Below are 26,469 nucleotides of genomic sequence, written 5' to 3'. Positions count from 1 at the left end.
ATCAAAAAATTATTCAATTTCCCTACATCAAATCTGAAGATCAGTTAGCCGACATCTTGACAAAGGTTGTATCAGGAAAAGTGTTTGAAGAAGCAATTAGCAAGTTGGACATGATTGATATCTATGCACCAACTTGAGGGGGAGTGTTGAAATGAGATAATATTTGCTGAGTTGTACAGTTGTTTGAATTTTAATCATTGATTACACAATTACATAATCACAGGAGATTTATATTAAATAGATTAATTTTCTTATTTGCAGTTGATTGACATAATCATAGGAGTTTTGTATTAAATAGAAATAGTAATAGGTTATTTCATTTTTTTATTCATAGCTAATTGACAGCTAATTTGTAATGGACCTAGAGTCCTCATTTATGTATATAATTACCCAAGTAGAGGAAGAATAGACATGTAGAAATATTCATAATATGACACCATTGTTTTGACAGTTACTACCAAATAATGTTACTACCAATGTTACTATCATATTGTAACCGTTGATTTTTGCTAATCAACGGTTATCATTTATTGTGAATTAATAATTAATTAATGAGTTTGATTTAAGGAAATAACCGTTGATTGGCGAAAATCAACGTCTAAGATGTAGTAGTAACATTATTTGGTAGTAACAATATCTTATCCCTTTATTATTACTATTAATTTTATTAATTTTTATTTTATTAGTTTTATTATTACCATCTTTTATTATTATATTATTTTTGTTAATTTTATTATTACTATATTTTATGGAGTTTCAAAATTTTTTATATCAATATATACTTGGATAATTTACATTAAATGTATTTTCTTTTTTTGCCAGCTAGTATAATAATAATATTATTTAATCCTAAAATTGATTATAAAAAATCAAGAAACAACATTAATTCAAAAGGCAACATATAACTCGATTTAAAAAAAAGTAAGTATATATCAAATCATAGTCATAGCATAACAAATAGAATAGTTTAACTTGTTATTGGATTCTATGATGCTTTTTTACGACACCAGAGTGAAAGAAAGGTATGGAAATTGAGAAAATCATACACAATTTATCCAATATGTTGAAAAAGGCACAAATAAAGGTAGGGGGAATGAACTAGAAATATAAAAATAAGGTAAAAAGGACCTAAAACTCCACTTTTTGCACTTTTCATATTATTCATGTTAGGCTTGGTATATACATGTCATGTTAATCATTTTCTCATATTGAGTTTGTGATCATAAAAAATGGAAAGATTGTGGAACTAATGCGCTTGAGATGAATAATCTAAAAATGTAAGAATTTTGATGATGATAAACAAATACCAAAAAAGGAATGAAAAGTGATACAACTTGCAACAATGAAAAATAAGTTCAAGAAAGACAAATCAACAAGTGCATAATCCATCAAGACATATGCCAAAACTCAAAAGAGATCAATATTCAATCTACATCGAAAGAATCTTAGTCTAAAAGCCTTCAAATAGTACATTTATAGGACTTAGACTTAAATATAAGGGTAATTGATTAAAATTACATAAATGAGTTAAAAGTAAACATATTTTTTCAAATTGCAAGATCTACGGCTCTGTTAACTTTTTTTAAAAATAGTTTTTTGAATTTTAGAACAAAAATACTCGTTTGGTATGGTATATTTTGTAAAAAAAAATTAAAAATTGTCACTACTTTTTTTTAATTTTTAGAATCAAATTTTGAGAACATGTGTCAGTTGTTTTTGTTTTCTGTTTTAGTTTTACTTTCAAAACAAAAAAACATAAAAAACACTTATTTTCATAACTATTCTATAAAATAATTTTAAGAACAAAAAAATCAGAACACAATCAATCAGGCCCTGTATCTTTTAAATTCTTGAAAAAGATTTGAAAAACCAAGGAAAATATTTTTTCCAAATCAAAAATATGCATTTGAGATGGTTAGAAGTCATTGGAACAAAAAATAGGATGCTTTGGATTACTTAAGTAGCGAGTGTAAGAAAGGTATTCAAAACTTTTCCAGTAAGGTGATGGAATTCGAATCATTTATGAAAAGGATTCAAATCCCTACTTCAACGAAAGAGGGGTTTTGAATCCTTCGCAAAAATTATTCTAGCCTTTACCTGCAATAAGTTTTCTAACAACTAATAACTATTATATTATATTAAAAACAGAGCGTGGGAACAAAAAGAAGAGATGATTAAAATATTTAATAATGGTATATATGTCGAAAATTTTAAGTGAATATTTCTAGTTCATGCTTTTTTCTTTCCCACCATAGCTTACTTTGTGTTTCACTGAGTTGAAATATGAAACATTCTCGTTTATATGATTATATCTATCGTTTCATGATAGATTACTATTTGTTTTACTTTAAAAGTAAATTGTTGTAGTTCCTGTAATTTTCTAATCTTTAATAGAAATAAAAATGATACAACAGAATGATCGGGATCATTTGGAGAAGATTTTTATGGATCACAAAAACACTATTGTTTTCGGAAGCACAGAAGAAATGACCGGAGAATCATGAGAAAATCTGCAAAAACGTCTAGCATAAAATGAAAATGAAGGAAAAAAGTTATATCTCAATAAGAAAAATGTAATCTATTTTGCCTGTGTAAATTTATGGATAAGCTAGTCAATTATGCAAATTCAAAACATCACCCCCTTTTATTTTAATAATTTTAAGACTGGTGAACTTTGATCTTCATATTTGTTGTTTGCAAAATGAGATGACAATAATGGAGCAAAACTAGGATGATAAGAAAGTGATACTTTTGGTTGAAGAACAAAAGGCAAGATTTCCATTTTCTTCTATCTACAGTAGTTAATTCAGTTACATGTATCCATTAAAGATTTAAATTTTGACTTGGTCATTTTGGGGTTGAGCGTTGCCGAAAGAAAATGAGACACTGTATAAAAAAATTTATGAACTACAAAGAGAACTCGAAGCCAAACAAGCATTGAAATTGGAGATTGAGCCTTTGAGAGGAGCTCTTCAAGTAATGAAACACATGGGGGGAAGATGAAGATGTGGAGGAGAAGAAAAAATGGATGCAAATAAATTGGTTCTGCAGGATAAGGAGGAGGAATTGGAAGCAATGAAAGAACTTCAACAAACTCTTGTGGTCAAGAAGTGTACAACCAATGACGAGTTGCAAGATGATCGCAAGGAATTAATAAGTGTATATATCTTTGTCCATATATAAATATGAATCTCTTCGATGTGATTATGTGTATAGGCTTTCAAGTTTCAACTCATCCAATTCCAATGGTCTAAAAATCAACTTTGGAAGGTCTTCTCCAACTAATCATTCTCAAAACCAAAATAGAGAGGGTTGCATTTGTATAAAATATGTCGTAGACCTCACCACACATACAAGGTTATTTGCATTTTTTAATTGACATATAATTGCTTATATATTCATTATAACATAGTGTTTCATGTTTAATAGTCTATATGATCTTGTAATTTGTTAACATTCAAATCATGTAGTTGGAGTCATATTCAGGGTACAATGACATAAGTGGTTTGCTATGATATGCAAATGCTTTACATACTGTGTTTTTTGCTGCTGTTTCTATATTTAAGGAATTTAGATTTTTCAATGGTTCCATCATATTCTGTGAATCTTATGGTTCCTTTGTTCTCCTTTGTCAATTTTCCATACAATTGTCTCCAAATGAGATGATTTTAGTCCATAAGGTTTAACATTTTAGGTAAAAATTAGTTGAATTAGGTTAGTTAGTTTGTTGTTGTATGCTACCATGGTTTAGTTGTTTGTATTTTGGACTAATTTGATTTCCTTCGCAGAGGATAGGGAAGACAAAGAGGACTCAGGCTTTTATTGGTGTGAAAAGAATGGGGAAGCTTGATAGTAATTCATTTTTGAAAGCAGCTAAGATAAAATTTTCTGATGATGAAGTGAATGTGAGAGTTGTGGAGTTGTGCTCACAGTGAGAGGCTTATCTTAAAGATCTAAGCTGGAAACCATTTAAAATTATGTCAGATAAAGAAGGAAACCCCAAGGTACAATGAATTTAAGAGTTATATGTGTTCAAATGGAAGTTATCTTTTTTATTTTTTGTGGTCATTTTAATTGTGGACAACACCTGATTGCCTCATTATTCATGCTAAGTAATATTTAAAAAACGCAATGCATCACTTCATAATAGTTATAAAGCAAGGTATGTTGTTGGTGTTGTTTAAAGATCTATTGGCAGAGCAAGGTGCTGTTCATCTCTTTAGCACTTGATTTGATTGTTTATTTCCTTCAGGCTCCATACATGGACCATGACCTAAATATATGTTAAAATGTGGCCAAAATCGTGGTTAAATTTAATTTTCAATAATTAACTCGTATTTTATAATTCTTGGTTATTAATTGATTTTAACATCGCTAAGAAATGGAAGTCAAGAATAAAGTTAGACATTTCTATAATCTTATTATCCTCTTGTAGAGTTTCTCTTGCATGTCAATTCATCATTAATACATTATCTCATACAAGTCTCACCATTAACTCTCTCTTTATTAACATGGGGAACCCCACATTCATCTACCCCAAACCAAAGACCAACAACTATAATTTCCTCAACATTCATACATATGCCACTAACCATATTGCTCTAGAGATAATGGAAGAACAATAAATGTTTCAAAGTGTAAATAAAATAAAAATGGAAGAATGTAGAATGTTTTTTAATTCCATATTTGTTGGAGGAAGATTACTGTGATTCAAGTTCAAAAGAAATTCACGTGATTTTGGAAATCAATTGGACCTTATATGGGCCGAAGTCAAAGCCCAGCCCATAGAACATTGAAGACATAATAACCTGGCCCGTCCTTGTCTGAACTCTGAACTAAAAAAAACCTCTGTGACTCACCTCACCGGAGGCTCAGTGGTGAAGAAAGCTTTAGAAGCACTTCACTTGCTCACTTCAGATTCAATTTGTATTTGTATCAATGAAACGTAGCACGGAGTACACAATGCTTCGAAACGACGACGTACGCTTCATTTCTTCTTCCATTAAAATCCCTCTTCCTCCCAAACCCCCAAACTCTCCTTTCGAAACCGCACGTTCTCACATCGCCAACGCCACGAACTCGGTTGCGCAACTCATTCACTCGTTCAGTGCTCACTCCACTGAGCTGACTCGGTCCGTGCTCCGAAAATCCTCCCCACTCTGCTCGGCGACGTTGTCGTTAACCGATGGAAAGAGAGGAGCGTCTCCGATTCTGTGTTCAGCGTCTCTGTCTCTGGCGGAAGAGGCTCAGCAGAAAGTTCGACAGAACGAGGAGAGGGTTCTGATCAGCGAGGTGCTGGTTCGAAACAAGGATGGGGAAGAACTCGAGAGGAAGGACCTCGAGGCAGAGGCTGTGCAAGCTCTCAAAGCTTGTCGACCTAACTCGGCTCTCACAGTGCGCGAGGTGCAAGAGGACGTGCATCGCATAATCAACAGTGGCTATTTTTGTTCCTGCGTGCCGGTCGCAGTTGATACCCGTGATGGTATCCGATTAATATTTCAGGTATGTTCTGTTTAACAGTGACAGTTACGCATTGAGCTCTTCGTTTTATTATAATCTTTATGCTATTTGAATAGAATTTTTCCCTCTAGTGTTGTAGGTTTTAGTTTGCATTCAGCTAATGTCAATAATGTTATGAAGTAATGAATGCTGTGATGTTAGTACTGGTTTCTTGTGGCATAAGGTAGAACCAAATCAAGAGTTCCAAGGGTTGGTATGTGAAGGAGCTAATGTTCTTCCGGCTAAGTTTTTAGAGGAATCTTTTAGAGATGGATATGGTAACTTATTCTTCTTTCTCCTTGTCCGTGAAATTTTAATCATACAAAATTAGCTCATGTATGACCTTCACTGTGTTCTAATTTACATGTTAAACTGTGTAGGGAAGGTTATCAATCTGAGGCGCTTGGATGAAGCAATATCTTCCATTAATGGCTGGTACATGGAACGTGGTCTTTTTGCTATGGTAAATTCCCCGTAACTTTTGTTCAAACTTCAAAATCTAGCAATAATATAATCTTCCTGCTTGGAGGTCGGTGGGAGTCCAGAATGTGGATCCATTTTTCATGTTTTCAGTAGCCTTAGCTGCAGAAAGTATCAAAATATTTATATCCTTCAATTTGGCTTGCCTTATGCCCTAACCAGTATTGCGATTGGAATTTTTCCCCCCTGCCTTGATTATCACCTTAGATTTCAGCTGTTGAGATTCTCTCTGGGGGTATTCTGAGATTACAAGTTTCAGAGGCCGAGGTCAATAATATTTCCATACGATTTCTTGACAGGAAGACGTAAGCACCTTCTTTATATTTGATTTACACACTTATTACCCTCATGCAGACACAAACATAACTGCAAGATTCTTAATCGTACTGGGGGGTTTTATTTGCAAACTTGATTTTCAACCTGTAGAGGTGAGACTACTATAGGGAAGACAAAGCCTGAAACGATACTTCGGCAAATTACAACCAAGAAGGGACAGGTACTTCCTTGACCTAGCACTGGGTACTCCAACAGATGATGGTTTATATTTTGTTGTGAGTTAGCTTTTGGAAGTTTTATGAAGTAGTATATATTTAACTTTTGCACAAAACTGCGAATCAAGCTTAAAAAAGAGGATTTCATGTTTGTCTAATGTAAATTAGATTTAATAATTGTGGCATTATTTTATCAAATTTGGTTGTCAACATTCTCTGGTCTGTTCAATGGCAATTGATATAGTTCACTGAATGGAAAATTCCAGATTCTACATTTCTACTATATTTCTCTTTTGGGAAACATGCCTTCTTGAATTCGCATTCTTACTAACAAGGATTTTGGCATCACCCGTAATTGTATCTCCAGGTCTACAGTATGCTTCAGGGAAAAAGAGATGCAGAGACTGTATTAACTATGGGGATCATGGATGATGTTAGTATTATTCCTCAACCAACAGGTAATGTAGACGTACTGAAAATGGGCTTTAAGTTAAGGCAAATAAGTGTAAGAAAGAAATATTGTCAGTTCTAACTAGTAACTACACTTGCCAAGTTATGTGATTTCTTACGGGCCCCTATATAAGTATATATTTTTTATTAGCATTTTCTTTCCTGCCAAAAGTGACTTTGTAAAATTGTTATAACAGAAGTGGAGAATGTTTCATACTAACTTGGAGATAAACTAGGAAATTAAATTTTATGAAAATATAAGAAGGCCAAAAGGAAAGAAAAGAAAAAAGAAACAAGGATTTTATTCACTACTTCAAAATATAAGTATTTTTTCCCCCCAATACAGTTTATAATGCTAAACAGGACTTAAATAAGTTGCAGTGTTCTACAAGTGACCCAAATCATTTTTTGATAATTCTGTTTGTGTATTTTCAGCCTGTAAGGTGTTGTAGTATGTGAGGATAAAGGGAAATACATATAGTCTTGCAGAACTGATGTACTCTTTTTTGTTTCTGTTTTTTTGTCTTCCCCCATCATATCCATGGTACTCTCCAAAGTCTAATCTTATGGATATTGTTTCTTTGCCACGTCATAGATACGGGGAAGGTTGATATGGTGATGAATGTGGTGGAACGTCCCAGTGGAGGATTTTCTGCTGGTGGTGGGATATCAAGTGGGTAAGTGATGCTATTCTAAAGCATACTTAAATGAAGCTTCTATTTACTAATTAGGTTAATTGTGCAGACCTCCTTGAGGTTTGATTAAATTCCCTAGCCTCTCCAGTAATTTTGGAAATTATGGTAAACTCCCCTACTTTGAATTTTCAAAAGACAAAATACCCTTTCATATTTTTATTTTTTATGCATATACCCCCTTCCATACAGCTTTTTGTACGTCTCCATATTGGTGATAAATGCAAATAGAAGGGGATAATTGTTATTTTTAAAACTAGAGGGGAGATCAACATAACTTTCCCTGTTGGTTGGTGCATAATCTGACTAGGTATTTACATTCGCAGGATTGCAAGTGGTCCACTGAGAGGGCTCATTGGAAGGTGAGCTTATTTTTTAGTCTTGTGATGGGTGGAGTAATGAGTCAATGCTTCATCTTTTGGCATCCTATACCCTCCTTCCTTGAATAGCCAAGGTTATTGCCATGCAATTAAATTCATTTTCAGAGCTATTAATATCTGCTGCTAGCTCCATATACTGCTGTGCAGTGTTAATGACATTGGTAAATGTGTAAATATGCCACTTGTAGCTGTAAGCTCACTACCCTCGTGTACATAATTTTGCAGAAGATAGAACTTGGCCAATATTAACTTCTCCTGGTCGTTTATCTCAGTTTGCTATGTATATTTCCCCCCATGTCAACAGAATAAAGTTGTTTTCATTAATATATGCTTTCATATTGTGTTACTTATGGTCAAACTGCAACTGGATTACTCATCGCTGATCCACTCAATTATATTTTGATTCCACCGCAGCTTTGCCTATTCTCATAGGAATGTTTTTGGGAGAAACCAGAAATTCAATATTTCCTTAGAGAGAGGTCAGATTGACTCAATATTTCGTATAAACTACACAGACCCTTGGATTCAAGGAGATGATAAACGAACATCTAGAACAATAATGATTCAGGTAATCTCTGAAGGTTTACTTGTCCGAGCCCAATGACTGTTCTTTTGATAATAGAAAGTTAAAGATTCTGGTGTGCTGATATTTAATTAACTTCTTTTTAGAATTCAAGAACGCCCGGAACAATTGTTCATGGTAACCAAGATGGTAGCAGTAACCTGACCATTGGCCGCATCACAGGTGGTATAGAGTTTAGTCGACCCCTTAGGCCAAAGTGGAGCGGAACAGCAGGACTTGTTTTCCAGGTTCTTCATTGACAACTTTAGTGGCTGTTTAAGTGTGTTGTAATATCTTTTTTATTTCTAATTTTAGTCCTTCCGATCTAGCTCTACCAATACCACTTGCAAATTGCTGATTTGCATAGTTTAGTTAAACTGTGTCATCACTAATCAGATTATTCCTGCGATAAGTTAAATGTAATATAATATAGTTTCTATATCTATTTATTTTAGTGATTTTTTTCCTTTTCAAATGATCACTACAGCATGCCGGAGTCCGTAATGAGAAAGGGGATCCTATCATCAAGGATTGTTACAGCAGTCCTCTTACTGCAAGGTTGTAATCTTAGTAAATGCTACATGCTGCTTATTTTGGACAATATGGTTGTGATGACTTTGTGTGGTGGTTTCTAACTTATGTCAATTTTTTCTTGTAGTGGCAATAACCATGATGATACATTGCTTGCTAAATTTGAGACTGTTTACACTGGTCCTGGCGATCATGGGTCTTCTATGGTTCGTTATGAATTGAATACGGTCTTTGAGTTTATATTTAATTCTATGGTTCTTATGATTACTTGCTTGGTTTTGCAGTTTGTCCTTAACATGGAACAGGGACTTCCTCTTTTGTCTGAATGGTTATACTTCACTAGGGTGAATGCACGTGCTAGGAAGGGTGTTGAGATAGGTCCTGCTCGCCTTCATTTAAGGTATGATATACACGTCATCAATTCCCCTTCTCATGGAAAGAAAAAGGAATGCATTGTTTTGCACTTAACATTTAAGCAAAACAGACAACCTTATGTTTTACCAACTTTGTTTGGTTCACTGCTAGTCTCTCTGGTGGTCATGTGGTGGGAAATTTCTCTCCCTATGAAGCTTTTGCCATTGGTGGAACAAACAGTGTGAGAGGCTATGAAGAAGGTGGTGTGGGCTCTGGTCGATCATATGCTGTTGGCTCCGGAGAAATTTCTTTCCCCATGGTACTTGAATTTATCAAGCTTTTTCCTGCTCAATCCAGCTAAACTTCTTGGGCGTTCTTACGGTGCATTGCACTTAACCTTATTTTCATAACCTGGACCTGGTTCAAACCTGGCTGTATCTAAAATTTGCTGAATTATCTGATCTCTTAGACCTGGAGAATGATGTTTTTGGAATATAGAGTCGAAGATGGCTTAAAAAGTATTGGAAATAGCTGTTATGAATTTGAAAGTTATTTTTGTAAAAAAAACAGAGAAGGAAGATACTTTTTACTCTGAAGAATGGGTAGATAGCAAAACAGAAGAATGTGTAGAGTATGAAATTGAGAAAATTTCGATAGAAACTCTTTCATAGGTTTTTGCCAAGTTGAATATGACTTTTGTCATTGAAGATGGGAAATTGTAGCAATTAGGAAAAAATTTCTCTCCCTTTTTCTGGCCTGACCTGCCTTCCTCCAATGATTTCCCCAAAAGTAATTGTAGTGTTCTTAACCAGACGCATACCTGATAAAAGAGAAATTGACATTGTTCAACCGAGAGTGAACAATAGGCCTCCTTCCACAGAGAAAATTCCCTATGATCAACAAAAGATTACAAGGAGCAACTGCTCAACACTCTAACCCTAATCAGCTCATCTCAATAATGTGATGACCAAACTACTAAATTAACTATATATATATATATATGGGAGTATTATTTCTGCAGTTGTGGCAGAAATAATACTTCTGCCTTCTGCCACAGACACAATAAAACATTATCTCTCATTCCAGCAAAGCATTCTATCTCATATCTCATTGTGTCTGTGGTGGGGAGTATTATTTCTGCCACAATTGCAGAAATAATACTCCCTATATATATGTGTGTGTGTTTATCTGTCTGTAATCCCCCCTGCCAAAAATAAAATCCTTATCAGGTCCCGGGTTTTTCAGGTCAGGTCAGGTCAGGTCAATCCCAAAACTAAATACACAGCCCTTTATAACAGTAGTGGTGGTTGATTTTTTTATCAAATGATATTAAGATACTAGGTTTCTACTTTCTAAGAAGCAGAATATGCTTGTAGTCATGTAAATGAATCTAAATGGAGGATAAAAAAATTTGCTGCATTTGTCCCTGTGCCCACAGGTGCATGCATTTGATTAAATTTAAGTTAGAGAGAAATTGACTCACTAATCTTACTGTGTGTTTGTAGTTGGGGCCAGTGGAAGGTGTTATATTTTCTGACTATGGAACTGATCTTGGATCCGGCCAAACTGTCCCTGGTAGGTCTTTTATTTGGTTTGTTCGATTCCTTCTCTCTCTCTTTCAGAATTTGGTTTCTTCTTTTCGTATTCCATGAGGATGATTAAGATTCTGGAGATCACCCAATGCGTATGAATGCCATCAGTTACTGATCTTAATAAAATGAGTGAACTTGTCCTATGTTATGTAAGTTTGGTAGCTGTTAAAACTTTCAAGGAGGACAACCTACTTTCACGCACTACTGATCTTAATAAAATGAGTGAACTTGTCCTATGTTATGTAAGTTTGGTAGCTGTTAAAACTTTCAAGGAGGACAACCTACTTTCACGCACTACTGCCATAGACTAGTAGAGTCATTTACCAAACAGAACCAGCTTTTCTTGGCTTATCCTTGTGCTTTGGCTCCATTAAGTGACAAATGCACAATGCCAATTTTTAAACAGTTTTCATTTGTCAACTGTTCCATCTCAACTGGTAGCGCTTCTCTAGATGTTTGCAAATATTGTTCATGCTGTCCTTAATGTGGCACTTGAATGTTGTTTTGGCTTTTTATTAGGTGACCCTGCTGGAGCAAGAAGGAAGCCTGGAAGCGGACACGGGTATGGGTTTGGCATCCGTGTGGATTCGCCTTTGGGTCCTTTACGTCTTGAATATGCCTTTAATGACAAGAAAGAGAAGAGGTTTCATTTTGGGGTTGGCCATAGAAACTAAACGTCCTTTCGGGGGACAATTCTCATTAGGTGCTTTTCGAATGTTTCATATATTCCAATTTTTTTTGTAGCTTGCATGGGTTTTTCCTTTTTCGGGAAACTTATGTATCATTTTCCTCAAAAAAATTTACTCAGCTGCCTTTTTAAGGGGGTGTTTGGTAGATGTTTTTTTTTTTTTTTTGAATACCTAGAAAAGTGAGGCTGGGTTTTTAAGAATACCATGTTTGGTATTACTTTTCAAAAAAATTATCCAGTACGGTGATTTAGCTGGTAATCCATTTTATGTGTAAATGAAGGATGAAAATTACTGTTAAGAATATCACCCAGAGGGTGGTGGTATTGTTGGATTGCTAAGAAATTAGAAAAAGGTGCAAGAAATTTTTGACAAAAATAGCCCCTTTTTTTAAGAAAGTGATTTAGCCTTCTTTGACAAAAAGAAAATACAAAAGTGGGGATATATTTATAATATCACATCAAATTTTCAGTAATATTTTATAATTAATCAAATATACTTAGTAAATTTTATTCAATATTTTTAGTAAATTTTTGGTCTACCAAATAATTTTTGATCATATTTTTGAAAATATTATTTTCTCATCACATTATTGGTAATCGTGATTTTTGAATAAAAAAAAAATTCTTTTACCAAAAGTTCCCTGATTGTTTTCATAAAATTGCTCCACATATTTTGAGAGGGCCTCACCAATGTGGTCATGTTTATGGTTTTTGCTTATCCCTCTCTACGTAGAGTCTTATTTGACACTTTTTCCTTTTTAAACAAAAAGATACTTTTAAGTCAAAGGTAAAAAAAAGTTTTAAAAATAAAACTAAAATTGTTTGATGATTATATAAAAATTTTAGTTTAAAAGTTATTTAAAAACTATTCATTAGAAAAAAAGTTGATATAGCTTAAAAAAAGTTGTTTCTAGGATCTTTTGGCTTTTATTTTATTTTTTTCATTATAAAAAGTTTTTTTTATTATTATAAGATCTTATATAAAAATCTGTTTAGCTTATTTTTTTTAGAAGGAAGCCCAACAAAAGATGTAACATTCCGTGCTGACGAGGGCGGGGACTGATCGTCGGTGCAAAAAGGCACGGATAAGGAGCAGCTCCTGACAAGCTTTCAGCGGGGGTTATATGCATGAATTAATCGAATCGACACCTGAAAGAGAGGGATTCCAAAGGCTGTGCAGGTATAAGGCTGCACAGTTTGGGATAGCTTATAAGAATTAATTGGTACTATCTATGCTAACAAGATACATCTGCTTTTCGGTAGCCCGGATCGGAAGAACTCCACAGTTAAGCGTGCTTGACTTGGAGCAATTCTGGGATGGGTGATCTCCCGCTCAAAATTCTCGCATAAGATGAGCTATTTCTGTGTTGCGGTAAGATGATTTATTCTTACATGGCATTTTGTTCTCATCCCAATCAGAACATGTGAAAGGCCAATGTAGAGAAACAAGAGTAATGGGTCGTGGCCTAATTGAAAGGGATTTCATATAGTCTCAGTTTATATTATTTTATGGACTTAGTTGATGATTCCTATGTGTCAATGTGAGTTATGCTATCTTTTACCGACACCAATAAAGGATATAGAATATGATATGATATGACATGATATTCTATTACGTTAAAAAATGTTAGATTTTGACAGATTAGAACACATTTTGATATTAAATAATATTTTTAGTTTATATAATATATAGTATATTTAATATTCAATAATTTAACAAAAAAATAAACTAAACTTACAATATTCATCAATTTTTTAAAAAGAAACATAATATGTAAATATTTACTATTATATTTTCAAATTGAAAATCTTCTATACATTTTAGTGAGATTTATTCGGTATTAATTTTTAATTTTATTACACTAGTTTGGTAAAACATCGATCAAATTTTCATGATATGTAATGAAATTTTAAATATTATATATGTCGGAGCTTGGGGAGTGTCAGAGAGTGTCAACACAACACTTTGGATTTTTTAAAATATTGGTACAACATAGAAAGTAAGGTAGCCAAACAATGAAGGAATCTAGAACACAAAATTTAGGTAGATTAGTTTTACGTATAAAAAATTTCTAATTTCTAATTTCTAATTTCTTTTTAAGAAACCTAATGCTATTTGATTATACCCAAAAAAAAAAAATGTACAGATTTATTGAATTACGCCACATGTATATTTGTATATGACAGTAATCTCATATAAACTTAATAGTAGGCCGTTTGGATTCTCTTTCTTTTAATGTAAAAGTTCTAAAACTAAAAAAAAAGAATTTAAATAAAAGTTAAAAATTATTTAGTGATTACATAAAATTTTGAGCTTAATAATTATTTAAAAGCTCAAAAATCTTATTTCAAGAAGAGCTAATAAGAGTTCAAAAAAAAAATTTCTCCTATAAGCTTTTGGCTTTTTTCTTCATTAAAACTCTTTCTAGTATAAGAGCTTTTGTAAAAATTTGTTTGGCCTAGCTTCTGGTTATAAGGAGAAGAGAAGTTAAAAAAGATAGGATCCAAACAGGTACTTAAAATTTAGTTAATTTTCATTTTTTCAAATAAAAAAGAAGTATTCTTAAGACACTTGTTAAGAAGATAAAAGTAAAGGGCAGCGTATTTATTATTTTAGTTGTTTATGACTGTATATTAGAGTTATTAGATATAAATAAGATCAAGGATCATTATTTAAAGAATAACTTATACTGATATAAAATAATTTTAATCTAAAAATATAATTTTTAAAAGAAAAGTAAAAGTATTTACTGCATAAAGAACATTAAAAAAAAATTATTTTTTAATATAAAATTTATATTTTTTTATTAAATGCTTTTTAGCCAAATTCTTTATGTATGTGTGTATGTGAATTTAGGGTTGACAGATATGAGATAGGATCAGAGGTTGGGAAATGAAGAGCATATGGATTGCTGCCAATTACCGACCAAGAAAAGACAATGTGAGTGACCTGGGAAATGTGGTATCAAAAATCAATAATATTGCTTAAAACCCAACCCGACAACAGCAAGTTACTGGCAGTAAATGCCAACAGTTCGGGTTTTACACTTGGCTGTAGTGTAATTAAACCCAAATTTCGACTTGGCCGAAAATCGGTAAATCGATGATTTAATTTATTCGAGTTAGTTAATGGATGAATCATGCAATAGACTCGATAAGATAAGAATCGGTTTGACTCATCCAGTTTTTGACAAAACTGATAACCCAATCGGTTTTTGTTAACTTGATTGGGTCATGAATTTTTTTTTAAAATATTTTTTTAAGGAAAATGATGTTATTTTTTAAGCAACAACCAAATATAAAATCCCTAAGGTGCAGTACACCATTTTTAATTCACATAAACACAAATCAATCATATAAAAAATAAAACACAATTAAAATTTTTTAACTTAAGAATAATGAAATTGAAATGCAAAGTGAAAATGCTTAGTTGGATTAAAATTCGAAATCATAAGAAATAAGGGAAAGAGCTAATTTGAAATTTGAAAAAGTGATATTCATTTATTATTTTTAATAATGACACGATGGATAATTCTTTTTTTTTTTTAATTAGGAAGGTTCTAAGCCCGAAAAAACAAAATTACAAAGATGCAAGAGTTCTATTGTTATGAAAAATAAGTAAATGTCCATCCAATAAATTGATCATTTGAGGAAGAGGCTAGTTGAAAATGATAATATCCTCTTCTATGCCAAGACATTGTTTCGCAAATTAGTTCGCATGTTTGTTGTCAGACATAATTTTGGAAAATTCTGGATAAACATAATTATGGATTTTGCAAGACAACATATAAGTTATTTTGAAGGAATTTTGAGTATAGAATATAAACTTATATACATTTATCGAGTCATGCGGTTCAACAATGAACCAGTAATCCAATGACCCAATACCCCAGTTGAGGCTAGTTGAAGATGATAATATCCTCTTCTATGCCAAGGCATTGTTTCACAAATTAGTTCGCATGTTTGTTGTCAGACATAATTTTGGATAATTCTGAATAAACATAATTATGGATTTTGCAAGACAACATATAAGTTTTTTTTTTTTTGGTAAAAAGACAACATATAAGTTATTTTGAAGGAATTTTGAGTATAGAATATAAATTTATATACATTTATCGAGTCATGCAGTTCAACCAATGAACCAGTAATCCAATGACCCAATACCCCAGTTGAGTCGATGAACCGGTTCAATTTTAATAACATTGTTTGGCGGTATAGCTATAAAGGTATCATAGTCAACATGAGATGTGAAAGTGAAGTTTTTGTTATTTATTAATTTTATAATAAACATTTAATAATTTATTAGGTATAATTAACAAGGACAGCCTATTTGGCATTTTTTTTTTTTTTTTGGTAATCATGTTTGGCATATCTTTTTTTAAGTTAAAAGTTACTTTTTAAGCTAAAGCAAAAAAAAGAGCTTTAAAAATGTTACGAGTCCCACATTGGTTGCGTATACAACTAATGTGGGGTTTATAAGGCCGTGGGCACTCCCATCCTTTGGGCTAGCTTTTGGGGTGGTGATTGTTGCTTTGCTAACAGTTATGCAAATAGCGCGCAAGTATACGCGACAACAAGTAATACAGGGCGTATATGAGACCCTTATATCGTTCCCACAAGGATCTTTAGCGTATGTACTTGGACAAAATTTGGTAATTGCTAAAACTGAAACGATGGGCAGAAAATGGAAATCAAATAAATACAATACTACTACTAAACCGCAAATTCTTTTCTTTTTGAATTTTTCTGTTTTTAGAAAAAATGATTGGATAGCTGAGTGAAAAATTAAAGGGAAAACAAGTTGGGATATTTTTTATGCAAAAAGAAAAGTAAAAGTCAGAAGATTGTTTTTCTTTTTCCTTTTTTTAAAGAAGAAATTGGTAACCAGAATTATATTTGAAATATGTGAAATCAAAGGAAAATAAATCTGAAGTGTTGACAATAAGTTGTGAAACAGGTTGAGTTTATGGTTCCCCTCCCCAGCAGCCTCCAAATAAGTGCTAAAAACAAATCCCTCAAAATTAGTTCCCAAGTGTTGGACCCTTTTCTTATTGATTTTAATCTCTTAAAAACATTTTTATCTTTAACAAACATCTGCACATCTCTGTGCTAAACGGAAGAAAAAATCCTTACAATCCAATCCAACACAACATGGAGGTTGTTCTCGTCTCTGAGTAACATCCCTTGAGTGTTCTCATACTCAAGTCCATACATTCAACACAGTTCTGGACTTAATCATTTCTCAATGACTAATTCACAAACTCATCCTACTATCAGGCCTCAACAATAGCATAAATAAATTAAAGCACAGTGTTGAAAAGAACAGGGAATCAACTTCAAGAAAAATAACATTCAGCACATATTCACGACTGTGGGTTGGGTCCCTACACCCAACCTATAGAAAGTTTAGCTCCTATCCATGAGAATAGAGCGTACAAAACAGTAAAAGAAAATGCAAATAATGCAGAATATAAAATGCTTAAATAAAACTACAGCACTGGTCCTAACAACCAGAATTCACAGTGCTGTAGAGATGGCATGCATAAGGCTCATCAAAATGAGTCTCATTACAGAACAAAAAGAAAATTCGAAAAGATATTCAAAAGACCAGAAAAATAAAATTCCAAAGCTGAATCAAAAAAGCCCCCAGTCACTTACTCTTTGCTCTCCTTTTTATAGCTCTATTTTCCTTCTTTGCACAACATTCCTCTTTTGCTCCAGCTCAGCAGTATGACACGTTGCTTGTGCGCTGCAAATGGGTGGTCTCCACCAAGCTCCACTCCTCTGCTCAGACAATCCGAATGGAAATGTTGCTCCTTCAACCCGTACACTGGCGTGTGCTCACAATCGCTCCAGCCTCCACTAAGTAACGGATTTTTGTTTGGCTTTTCTGAACCAAAAGTAGTGGCTAAGGTTTTTCTTGTTGTCTTTCCTTAATGGACTGTGGATGTGGGTTATTTTGGACGGATGAGCGGTAAGAAGAGGACGGTCTGACCTTATGGGTTGATTTGTGGAAAGGGTTAGGGATGGCTAGAGACAAGGCTTTGCAGAGAAGGGCGCGCTTGCTACGGGTGCTAGGGTTTCTCCTTTTTTCCTCTTTCTTTTGGCTTCTGTATTTCTTGACTCTGTTTCTCTTTTCCTTTCTTTTGTTTCTTTTCTTTCCTTGCAATCGTTGGGCTTTAGCTTTAGGTCTGGCCCAGTCCTTTCCTTTTTCCTTCAGTAACAATTGGGCCTAAAAATATAACATGTACAGCCCATTAGCATTTGTAACCAACAAAAGATAATTCACATACCTTTTGGGGTATTATAATCACAAAATCAATTCATTTTTCTTCATATGCAATATAAATCACATGCTCTAAGTCTCCATTAGGTGACTTATCAGTGATCTCAAGGTTCGTAACAATTGGTGCTTTCATTAAGAGTTGGTGCCACGGAAAGGGCTACCTATAGGCTGGATTAAGGTGCCTTTGGGCACTAAATACTGATAGGTGAGTGAAGTCGCCCCAAAAGGGGGAAATGGCTATCGTCAGGTCAGTGTCGATAGAGTGAAAGCCGCCGTGGACGTCGACCCTTAAAGGGGGTGGCAATGTTACGAGTCCCACATTGATTGCCTATACAACTAATGTGGGGTTTATAAGGCCTTGGGCACTCCCACCCTTTGAGCTAATTTTTGGGGTGGTGACCTCAAGGTTCGTAACAAATAGAGGCAGGATATACTTACCACCAAAAAAGCTTACCACCTTTACAACCAACCTAATCACCGTTGATTTTCGTCAATCTAACGGTTATAATTTATTGAGAATAATAATTAATTAATAAATGCGATCCAATAATCTCCAATAACTTATAACTGTTGGATTGATATAAATCAATGGTGATTAGATTGGTTGTAAAGATTGTAAACTTTTTTGGTGATAAGTATATCCTTCCCCTTAAAATATAGCTAAAAACTTTTTGACGAATATATAAAATTTTAATTTAAAAGTTACTTGAAAACTGTCCATTTAAAAAAAAGGCTGTTCATTTCAAAAAAAAAATAATACAACTTAAAAAAAGCTTCTCTTAGGAGCTTTTAGCTTTTGACTTTTTTCTTCATTATAAAACAAACTCCTTTTATTATAAGAACTTTTGTAAAAATTTATTTGGCCTAACTTATGCTTATAAGGAAAAGATAAGCTAAAATAAAACTTTGCACTTGGTCATTTACTAATAAAGATAATCAAGGTGATGACAGCACTATATATGATGATGAAATTCTTGCATCACCTTATAGTATATATATGGTTGGATTTAAAGTTATAAAGAAATTATATTTATTTACAAAAATACAAATAATGAACTTTCATAATTATAAGATTACCGCCGTAAAATAATTTAAAATTATAAAAAATTGGATTTATTTATAAAAGTTCCATTAACAGATTTTCATAATCATAAAATTGGGGAAAGTTATAGTTACTACATCTTTTTCTTACTATCTCTTACTACTAAATCTTAATCGTTGATTTTCGTCAATCTAACAGTTGTAATTTATTGGGTCATATTATTAATTAATTATTAATTTTTAATAAATTATAACCGTTAGATTGGCAGAAATCAACGGTTAAGATTTGGTAGTGAGAGATAATAAAAAAGAGAGGTAGTAAGTATAACCTTTCCCCGTAAAATTACCACCACAAAAAAATAAAACCAAAAATTAAAATTTGAAAACATCTCTAACTTGTTCTCCTTTTCTTAGTTTTAAAAACAAAAAAACAGATATTGTTTTTGAAAATTATTTTACAAAACAATCCTCTTCAAACAATTTTATTTTTATTTTTTTTCTAAAAATTAACTAAAATACTATTTTTAGAAACAGAAATCAATCATGCCCTGAATTTGAATTTAATTTTTTTAAAAAAACTTACAAATATTTTTAATGATAAAATTGCAAATAACAATCAATATATTATAAAAAAACTAAACTCTCATAAATGTGTTTTTGAATTATATGATGGACGGAAATAGATCTTCTCATGTAAAAAAAACATGATATGATCATTTGGAATGATCACAACAATACAAAGGTGAATCAACGATTATGATTTTGTAACTATCTATTTAATTTTTTTTTCTCTCTTTCTTTATTATAATTGATCCATGTTTGTATGGTTATGATTTCCTATATGATCATATCATTTTTTTTTTCATGTGAGAGGATCCAGATCCATGATGTGCACAATTAATTTAAGCTTAATTTAATTCATCAATTAAAATAAGTACAATTAATTTATGACGTATCAATTATTAGTAACCCTAACAATATTAATTAGAGCACTAAGCTAACAAGCACCAGCCGAAACTAGGGGTGTTTAAAATGTCCAAAAGAACCAAACCAATCTATAACCAAACCGATCCACATTTTAAAAACCGATTTCATATGAAACTACATTTTATTTTACAAACTGGTTATTTACCAAACCATAAAAATAATTGGTTATCTGTGGTTATCCATAACCAAACTTCTCTACAATTAAAGAACAAATAAGTATTATCTTTTATCATGCCTTATTATATTAGTCAATTGACTCAAACATCCAAACAATAAACTAGCAGAAAAAGTTAAGCATCTCAAGTAGAAAACATTTATTTAAAAAAAAAAATACACATAAATCAAGAAGTCGCATCCTAAAAAAGAACTTATGTAACGTAATAATTTTTTTTCCCCAAAAAAAAAAAACTTGTGCCTAATGGTACCAAAAATATCACTAATATACTTAGTTAATTATAGTGTAAATTATTGAATCGGGTATAAGAATATCATTGTAAGCTTGTGTGCATTAAGTATTGGAATATTATTGTAAGCATCTCTATAGCTCAATGCTGCACTTAGAGCTTCCCTACCCCAAATTGGGTAATCCCTTAACCTTTGTTATGGACCCGTATAAGGGGCCCATTAAGTGACAGGCCCAATAAGGGGCTATCTAAGATGTAAATCTAATGTAATCACGGATAGATATCCATCAAGGATACTAATCCTAATACGACAGCATAGCAAGCAGGCCTAGGCCCTTATCAGAGGCACCAAAGGCCCATCCACACTACCCACAGGTAACCTCTATAAATACAAGGTAAACCCTAAACGTACGTTACGCTCTCTCTCTTACTGTTATGCTGTCACTGTGCGCGCGCACACACCCTATTGGCTAACGCCGTTAATAGTATTCTGTGCACAGTGATATGCTTGACTCAAGGGTATCTCCTCCATAGATACCTTGGAGAGGGCACTAGATCCAAGAGTAACATACCAGCCTATTGGGCTGGACATCTCTGTCCTAAGGACAGAACATTGGCGCCGTCTGTGGGGAATTTCTCAACTCGGAGTTTGATATTCCCACGAATCTGACTAAGGATGGTAGTCCACACAAGGAGTAGCAACCACCCCAAAACCAGAATCAACCGCTGGATCCAGTTCTGGAAGAGGTGAATCAGCCTCAAAACCAGCCTAAAAACGATGTGGATTACGATCACGTCCGTATCAGCGAGGACGTATCAGATACAGCCTCCACTCCAGCACCCCGCAACCGAGTTGTTGCCCCAATTCTGAACAACCCCCACCAACATCCTGGGGAGTTGGCTACCCACGTTGCCCAGTCCGCCGATCCTGACTCTCGACTGGTTCAAAGTGCATTTGCTGTAATTTTGCAGCGAATGACAGAGATGGAGAATTGTAATAACCTCCAGCGGCAACAAGACTTCCAAAGGATACTGGAGGAGAATACCAGGAGAATGCGAGATCTGGAACAACGCTTAATGGGGTTGACTGAACCAGGGGCGAGAGAAACCGAAGGCCAGGATACCAATGGCCGGGAAGGAAGTCGCAACTCGGATCATCAAAACCGGGCTATTGAGGTGGAAAACCGGGAAAGGCCTAATCCAGTGAGCATGATGAATCCGAACCTGGAGAACCTGGCAATGGGTGACCAGAATGCTGCTGTGTAGGCCCAGACTCAAAACGCTTCAATAGAAGCAAATGGGCAAAGACACCGGGATGGAATCCACCCCAACCAGAATGCACAGATCATTAGACGTGAAACCTGGTGCCTACAGAAGAAAATATAGCAGGGGCCAGTATAATAACAGCCCCTTCACTGGGGAGATTTTGAATGCTCCCTTCCCAGAAGATTTTGATTCAGCGCGATTGCCGAAATATGATGGAAGTCAAGACCCACAGGTCCACATCGATGCTTTTGATACGGACATGTACATCCGAGGGATAGATGAGCCCCTCATATCTCGGATATTTGCCATAACTCTGACTGGGGCTGCGCAGGCATGGTTCTCTACCTTACCTGCCAACTCCATTGGGTCCTTTGAGGAATTTGGGGAGAAGTTCCTCTTAAACTTTGCGACAAGCAAGAAACATCCCAAATCCGAGTTCGCACTTGGAAAGATACGTCAACAACCCGAAGAAACTCTCCAAAAATACCTCAACCGATTCAAAGATGTTGTGTTGCAGGTGCCGGGTTTACAAGAGAATGTACACGTACATCTCATTGTGGCTGGCTTGGATGGAGCATCCAGGCTAGCCAAGTCGATTTACAAAGACCCAGTGAGGATGTTGGAGGAATTCAGAACCCGTTCAAAGAAGTACCTCGAACTCGAGCAAATAGATATTGCAAATGCGCAATTTGAAGAAGGTAAAAGAATTAGCCTGAGAAGGAGGAGCCCGGTCCCGAAAGAAAAAGAGCGAACTGGTAATAAAAAGAAAGGCTCTAGAACTATAAATCCAGATGGACGAGACCAGATTGGAAGATACGAGAAATACACACCATTGAATGCCTCATGCTCTCAAATCTGGAGGGAAGTGGCAATGACGGAGATGAAGAAAGTAGAAAGACCCCGACCCATATTCGACAGAGGAGGTTTGGATAAGTCCAAGTACTGTGCTTTCCATGATGGACCGGGTCACACCACTGATCAATGCTGGGATCTCCGAGATGCTGTGGAAAAATTTGTTAGAGATGGAAGATTACGCCAGTACGTGATCAAAACCCAGGGTTCCAAAAATAACAAAAGAAAGTCTGGAAACTGAAAGAGAAGCAAAAGCCCAGTTCTTGAAAAGAAAAAAAAGGATAAAAGGAACCAAAAAAATGATTCCAACCATGATGAATTCCCAGAAGTGGAATTTGACTGTAACGTAATTAGTGGAGCCCTTGGAGGAGGAGGAGACACTGTAAGTGCCAGACGAAAGTATCTAAAAGAGGTCTTTTCTATCCGGGATCGTCCCAAATTCAAGGAGGACCTTAGCAAACCAGACCCTCCTCTGCTGTATTTCACAAAGAAATACATGCATGGTGTTTTGCCGGGACATGTAGACGGATTAGTCATCGCTGGAACCTTGGTGAACTGCCGAGTTAAGAAGATTTTCATCGACGCTGGGAGTAGTGCCGACATTATACTATGGGATGCTTTCAAAAAGATGAACCTTGATGAGGAGGACCTCAAACCTTGCAAAACAACCTTGATAGCTTTTAATGGAGAGCATACACCTCCTAAAGGCTATATAGATCTCAGGTTGACCCTGGAGACAAAGAAAGCGTTCAAATCAGAACGAGTCAGATTCATAGTGGCCGATTTCCCATCAGAATATAATATAATTCTGGGGAGACCAACCATACACCAATGGCACATGCTGGTCTCTACAAAGCACCAGAAGATAAAGATGATAAGTAGCAAGAATGAAATAATCACTGTTTGTGGAGATCAAAAAGAATCCAGAGGATGCTACTTTGACACTGTCAAGGAGAACGAAGGCAGACATTCGATTCCTCCCCGAATCCATCCGGGGGACGAACTCGGCAGGAAGACGATTCCTCACCATTCAAGGAAGCCTGTTAATGTGGTGGAACTGGACATGAGAGAAAAAGTAATCCCGAGGCCTGAGCCCGATGGAGAATTAGAAAACCTCGTACTCAGGGAAGAACCTGGTCAATTTACCCAAATTGGTAAGACCATAGATCCTCAAGTCAAAAAAGAATTAGCAGGGTTCCTCAAGAGCAAGACGGATGTATTTGCCTGGAAATCATCAGAAATCTCAGGCATAGATCCCGCCTTCTGCTGCCATAAGTTGGCAGTTTACCCCGGATCCACACTGGTCTCTCAAAAGAAAAGGAAGTTGGGACCAGAAAGGAAACAAGTCCTGGAAGAGCACGTGAAGGAGTTGCTGGATGCCGGGTTCATTCGAGAAATACAGTACACAACATGGCTTGCGAATATTGTGATGGTGAGAAAACCAAATGGGAAATGGAGAGTTTGCACTGATTATACGGACTTGAATAAGGTCTGCCCAAAAGACTCCTACCCTATGCCTAACATAGACCAGCTGGTAGACAATTCGGCTGGATTTCGATTATTGTCTTTCATGGATGCCTACTCTGGTTACAACCAGATTCCAATGTACCCAGGGGATCAAGAAAAAACTGCCTTTATTGCTGAAAAGGCTAATTACTGCTACAATGTGATGCCATTTAGACTTAAAAACTCAGGGACAACTTATCAAAGGATGATGAATAAGGTGTTTGAAGACCAGCCGGGAAAAAACTTAGAAGTATATATTGATGATATGATATTGAAGTCATTTGATATGACAAATCATGTCCAGGATCTTAAGCAGACTTTTCAGAAGCTCAGAAAGTATCGCATCCGTCTAAACCTGGTAAAATGTGCGTTAGGAGTCCCAGCTGGGAAGTTCTTGGGTTTCATGTTAACCCATAGAGGGATTGAAGTAAACCCTGACAAGTGTAAAGCAGTACTTGATATGAAGGTACCCCAGAATGAAAAGGAGGTTCAACAGTTAACTAATAGACTGGCTGCATTAACCCGGTTCTTACCAAAGTCTGCTGAGAATGCCCTCCCATTCTTTAAATTATTAAAGAAGAAAGCAATGGAAGGCTGGAATCCGGATTGTCAAGCTGCGTTCGAAAAGGTCAAGAAATGCTTGGCAACCCCACCAGTGCTGGCAAAGCTAGAACCAGGAGATACTCTGATCCTGTATCTGGCTGTGGGGGAGGAGGCAATAAGTGTTGTCCTGATAAAGGCCAAGAGCCGATTTATTTCATCAGTAGAGTCTTACAAGGTGCTGAGGTCAGATATCAAAAGCTAGAAAAAGTGGTCTTCGCTTTGCTGAGGGACATCTGATAATAGTCTGGACTAATCAGCCTATATGGCAGGTGTTTCACAAGCCGGACCTGGCAGGAAGAATGACTAACTGGGCAATTGAGCTCAGTAAGTATGACATAACATATGAAAGTCGAAAGGCCATCAAATCGCAAGCTTTGGCCGACTTCATAATGGAACTGACATTGGTGAACCAGGAACATAAGCAATCTGGGGACACCTGGAAGGTCTATGTAGATGGATCCTCCAACGACAAAGGAAGCGGAGCTGGAATCATACTCGAAAGTCCAGAAGGAGTGACAATAGAACACTCCTTGAACTTGGGCTTCCCAACTTCAAACTATCAAGCAGAGTATGAAGCTTTGATAGCCGGACTAGTGCAGGCTAAAGAACACGAAGCCAAGAAGGTAAAAATCTTCAGCGACCCACAACTGGATACTTCGCAGATAGAAGGAAAGTATCAGGCTAAAGGCCCTCTATTGGTGAAATACCTGAACAAGGTTCAAGAGATAATGGCCGACTTCGATGAAGTGCAAGTTACTCACATTCCTCGAGGGGAAAACTGCCGAGCTGATATCTTGTCTAAATTGGTAAGTAACAAAAATCCAGGTAACCATAGAATCGTGGTACAACAAAGCATAACTATGCCGAGTTGCATTATGATCATCACCTCGGCAAATGACTGGAGGCAACCCATAGTGGCATACCTTGAGAAAGGAACATTGCCAGAGGATCGACTGGAATCCAAGAAGCTGGTCCGAGATGCGGCGCAATACACAATTGTGAACGATCAGCTGTTTAGAAAGGGGTTGCATATCCCCATGCTGAAATGTTTGAACTCGGAAGAAGCAGAATATATGCTGGCTGAGATACATGAAGGAATCAATGGCCATCATATGGAGGCAGACTCTAAAGAACATGTCAAGAGATGCGATAGTTTCCACCACCAGAAGAACTGAAATATATCTCGGCTCCATGGCCCTTTTTTAAATGGGAAATGGACTTGCTGGGACCTTTCAAGGCTACTGAAGGACAATTAAAGTGGTTGATTGTCCTATTCGGGAATCCCCGGATCTACGCATATTTTCAACTCCCCGAAGCATTTCGTCACTTACTACGCCCGCTATGGATTACTTCACCAAGTGGATAAAAGCAGAACCAGTCACCACAATCACGTCGGCTAGAGTATAAAGGTTCTTTGAACGAAACATTGTTTCCAGATTTGGAATACCGGCCGAGGTGGTAACTAGTAATAGAACACAGTTTGCTGATAAAAGGTTCTAACAATTGATGAAAGACTTACAAGTCAAACATCGCTTCGCATCTGTGGAGCACCCCAGTCGAATGGGCAAGCTGAAGCAGCAAACAAGGTAATTGTGGACGGTCTCAAAAAACGGATGTTCGACGCCAAAGAAAGTTGGGTTCAACAGCTATACTTTGTCGTTTGGAGATACAGAACGAGTACCCAAACTGCAATGGAGGAAACCCCTTTTTCGAATGACATATGGATGCGAAGCCATGATCCCGACTGAAATTGGAGAACCTTCCTGGAGGAGGCTAAATAGTATCAAACAAGGTGAGCAACAAAA

At 35.4% G+C, this 26,469-nt stretch overlaps 2 protein-coding genes across 2 annotated transcripts; both read left to right on the top strand.

Annotated features, from left to right (window-relative positions):
• The first annotated feature begins 4,861 nt into the window (after positions 1 to 4,861).
• LOC133287374 (outer envelope protein 80, chloroplastic) lies at positions 4,862 to 11,999 on the top strand. Its single transcript, XM_061484970.1, has 16 exons — positions 4,862 to 5,502; positions 5,684 to 5,777; positions 5,880 to 5,962; positions 6,187 to 6,284; positions 6,406 to 6,475; positions 6,838 to 6,928; positions 7,516 to 7,597; positions 7,939 to 7,974; positions 8,407 to 8,560; positions 8,662 to 8,802; positions 9,042 to 9,112; positions 9,213 to 9,291; positions 9,370 to 9,485; positions 9,611 to 9,758; positions 10,945 to 11,014; positions 11,551 to 11,999. The coding sequence occupies exons 1-16, from the start codon at positions 4,939 to 4,941 to the stop codon at positions 11,703 to 11,705; spliced, it is 2,052 nt and encodes a 683-aa protein (XP_061340954.1). The 5' UTR covers positions 4,862 to 4,938; the 3' UTR covers positions 11,706 to 11,999.
• A 9,735-nt stretch (positions 12,000 to 21,734) lies between these two features.
• LOC133287378 (uncharacterized) lies at positions 21,735 to 22,796 on the top strand. The gene has a single exon (XM_061484975.1). It carries the CDS (start codon positions 21,735 to 21,737, stop codon positions 22,794 to 22,796), a length of 1,062 nt encoding a protein of 353 aa, XP_061340959.1.
• Positions 22,797 to 26,469: the final 3,673 nt, after the last annotated feature.

The sequence above is a fragment of the Gastrolobium bilobum genome, unplaced genomic scaffold, assembly GCF_033153095.1.
Source record: "Gastrolobium bilobum isolate Gb01-03AN ecotype WA unplaced genomic scaffold, APGP_CSIRO_Gbil_v1 utg35772, whole genome shotgun sequence".
NCBI classification, from domain to species: Eukaryota; Viridiplantae; Streptophyta; class Magnoliopsida; order Fabales; family Fabaceae; genus Gastrolobium; species Gastrolobium bilobum.
The sequence above is the reverse complement of the archived record's forward strand: the minus strand, read 5'-3'. Positions and strand labels throughout refer to the sequence as shown.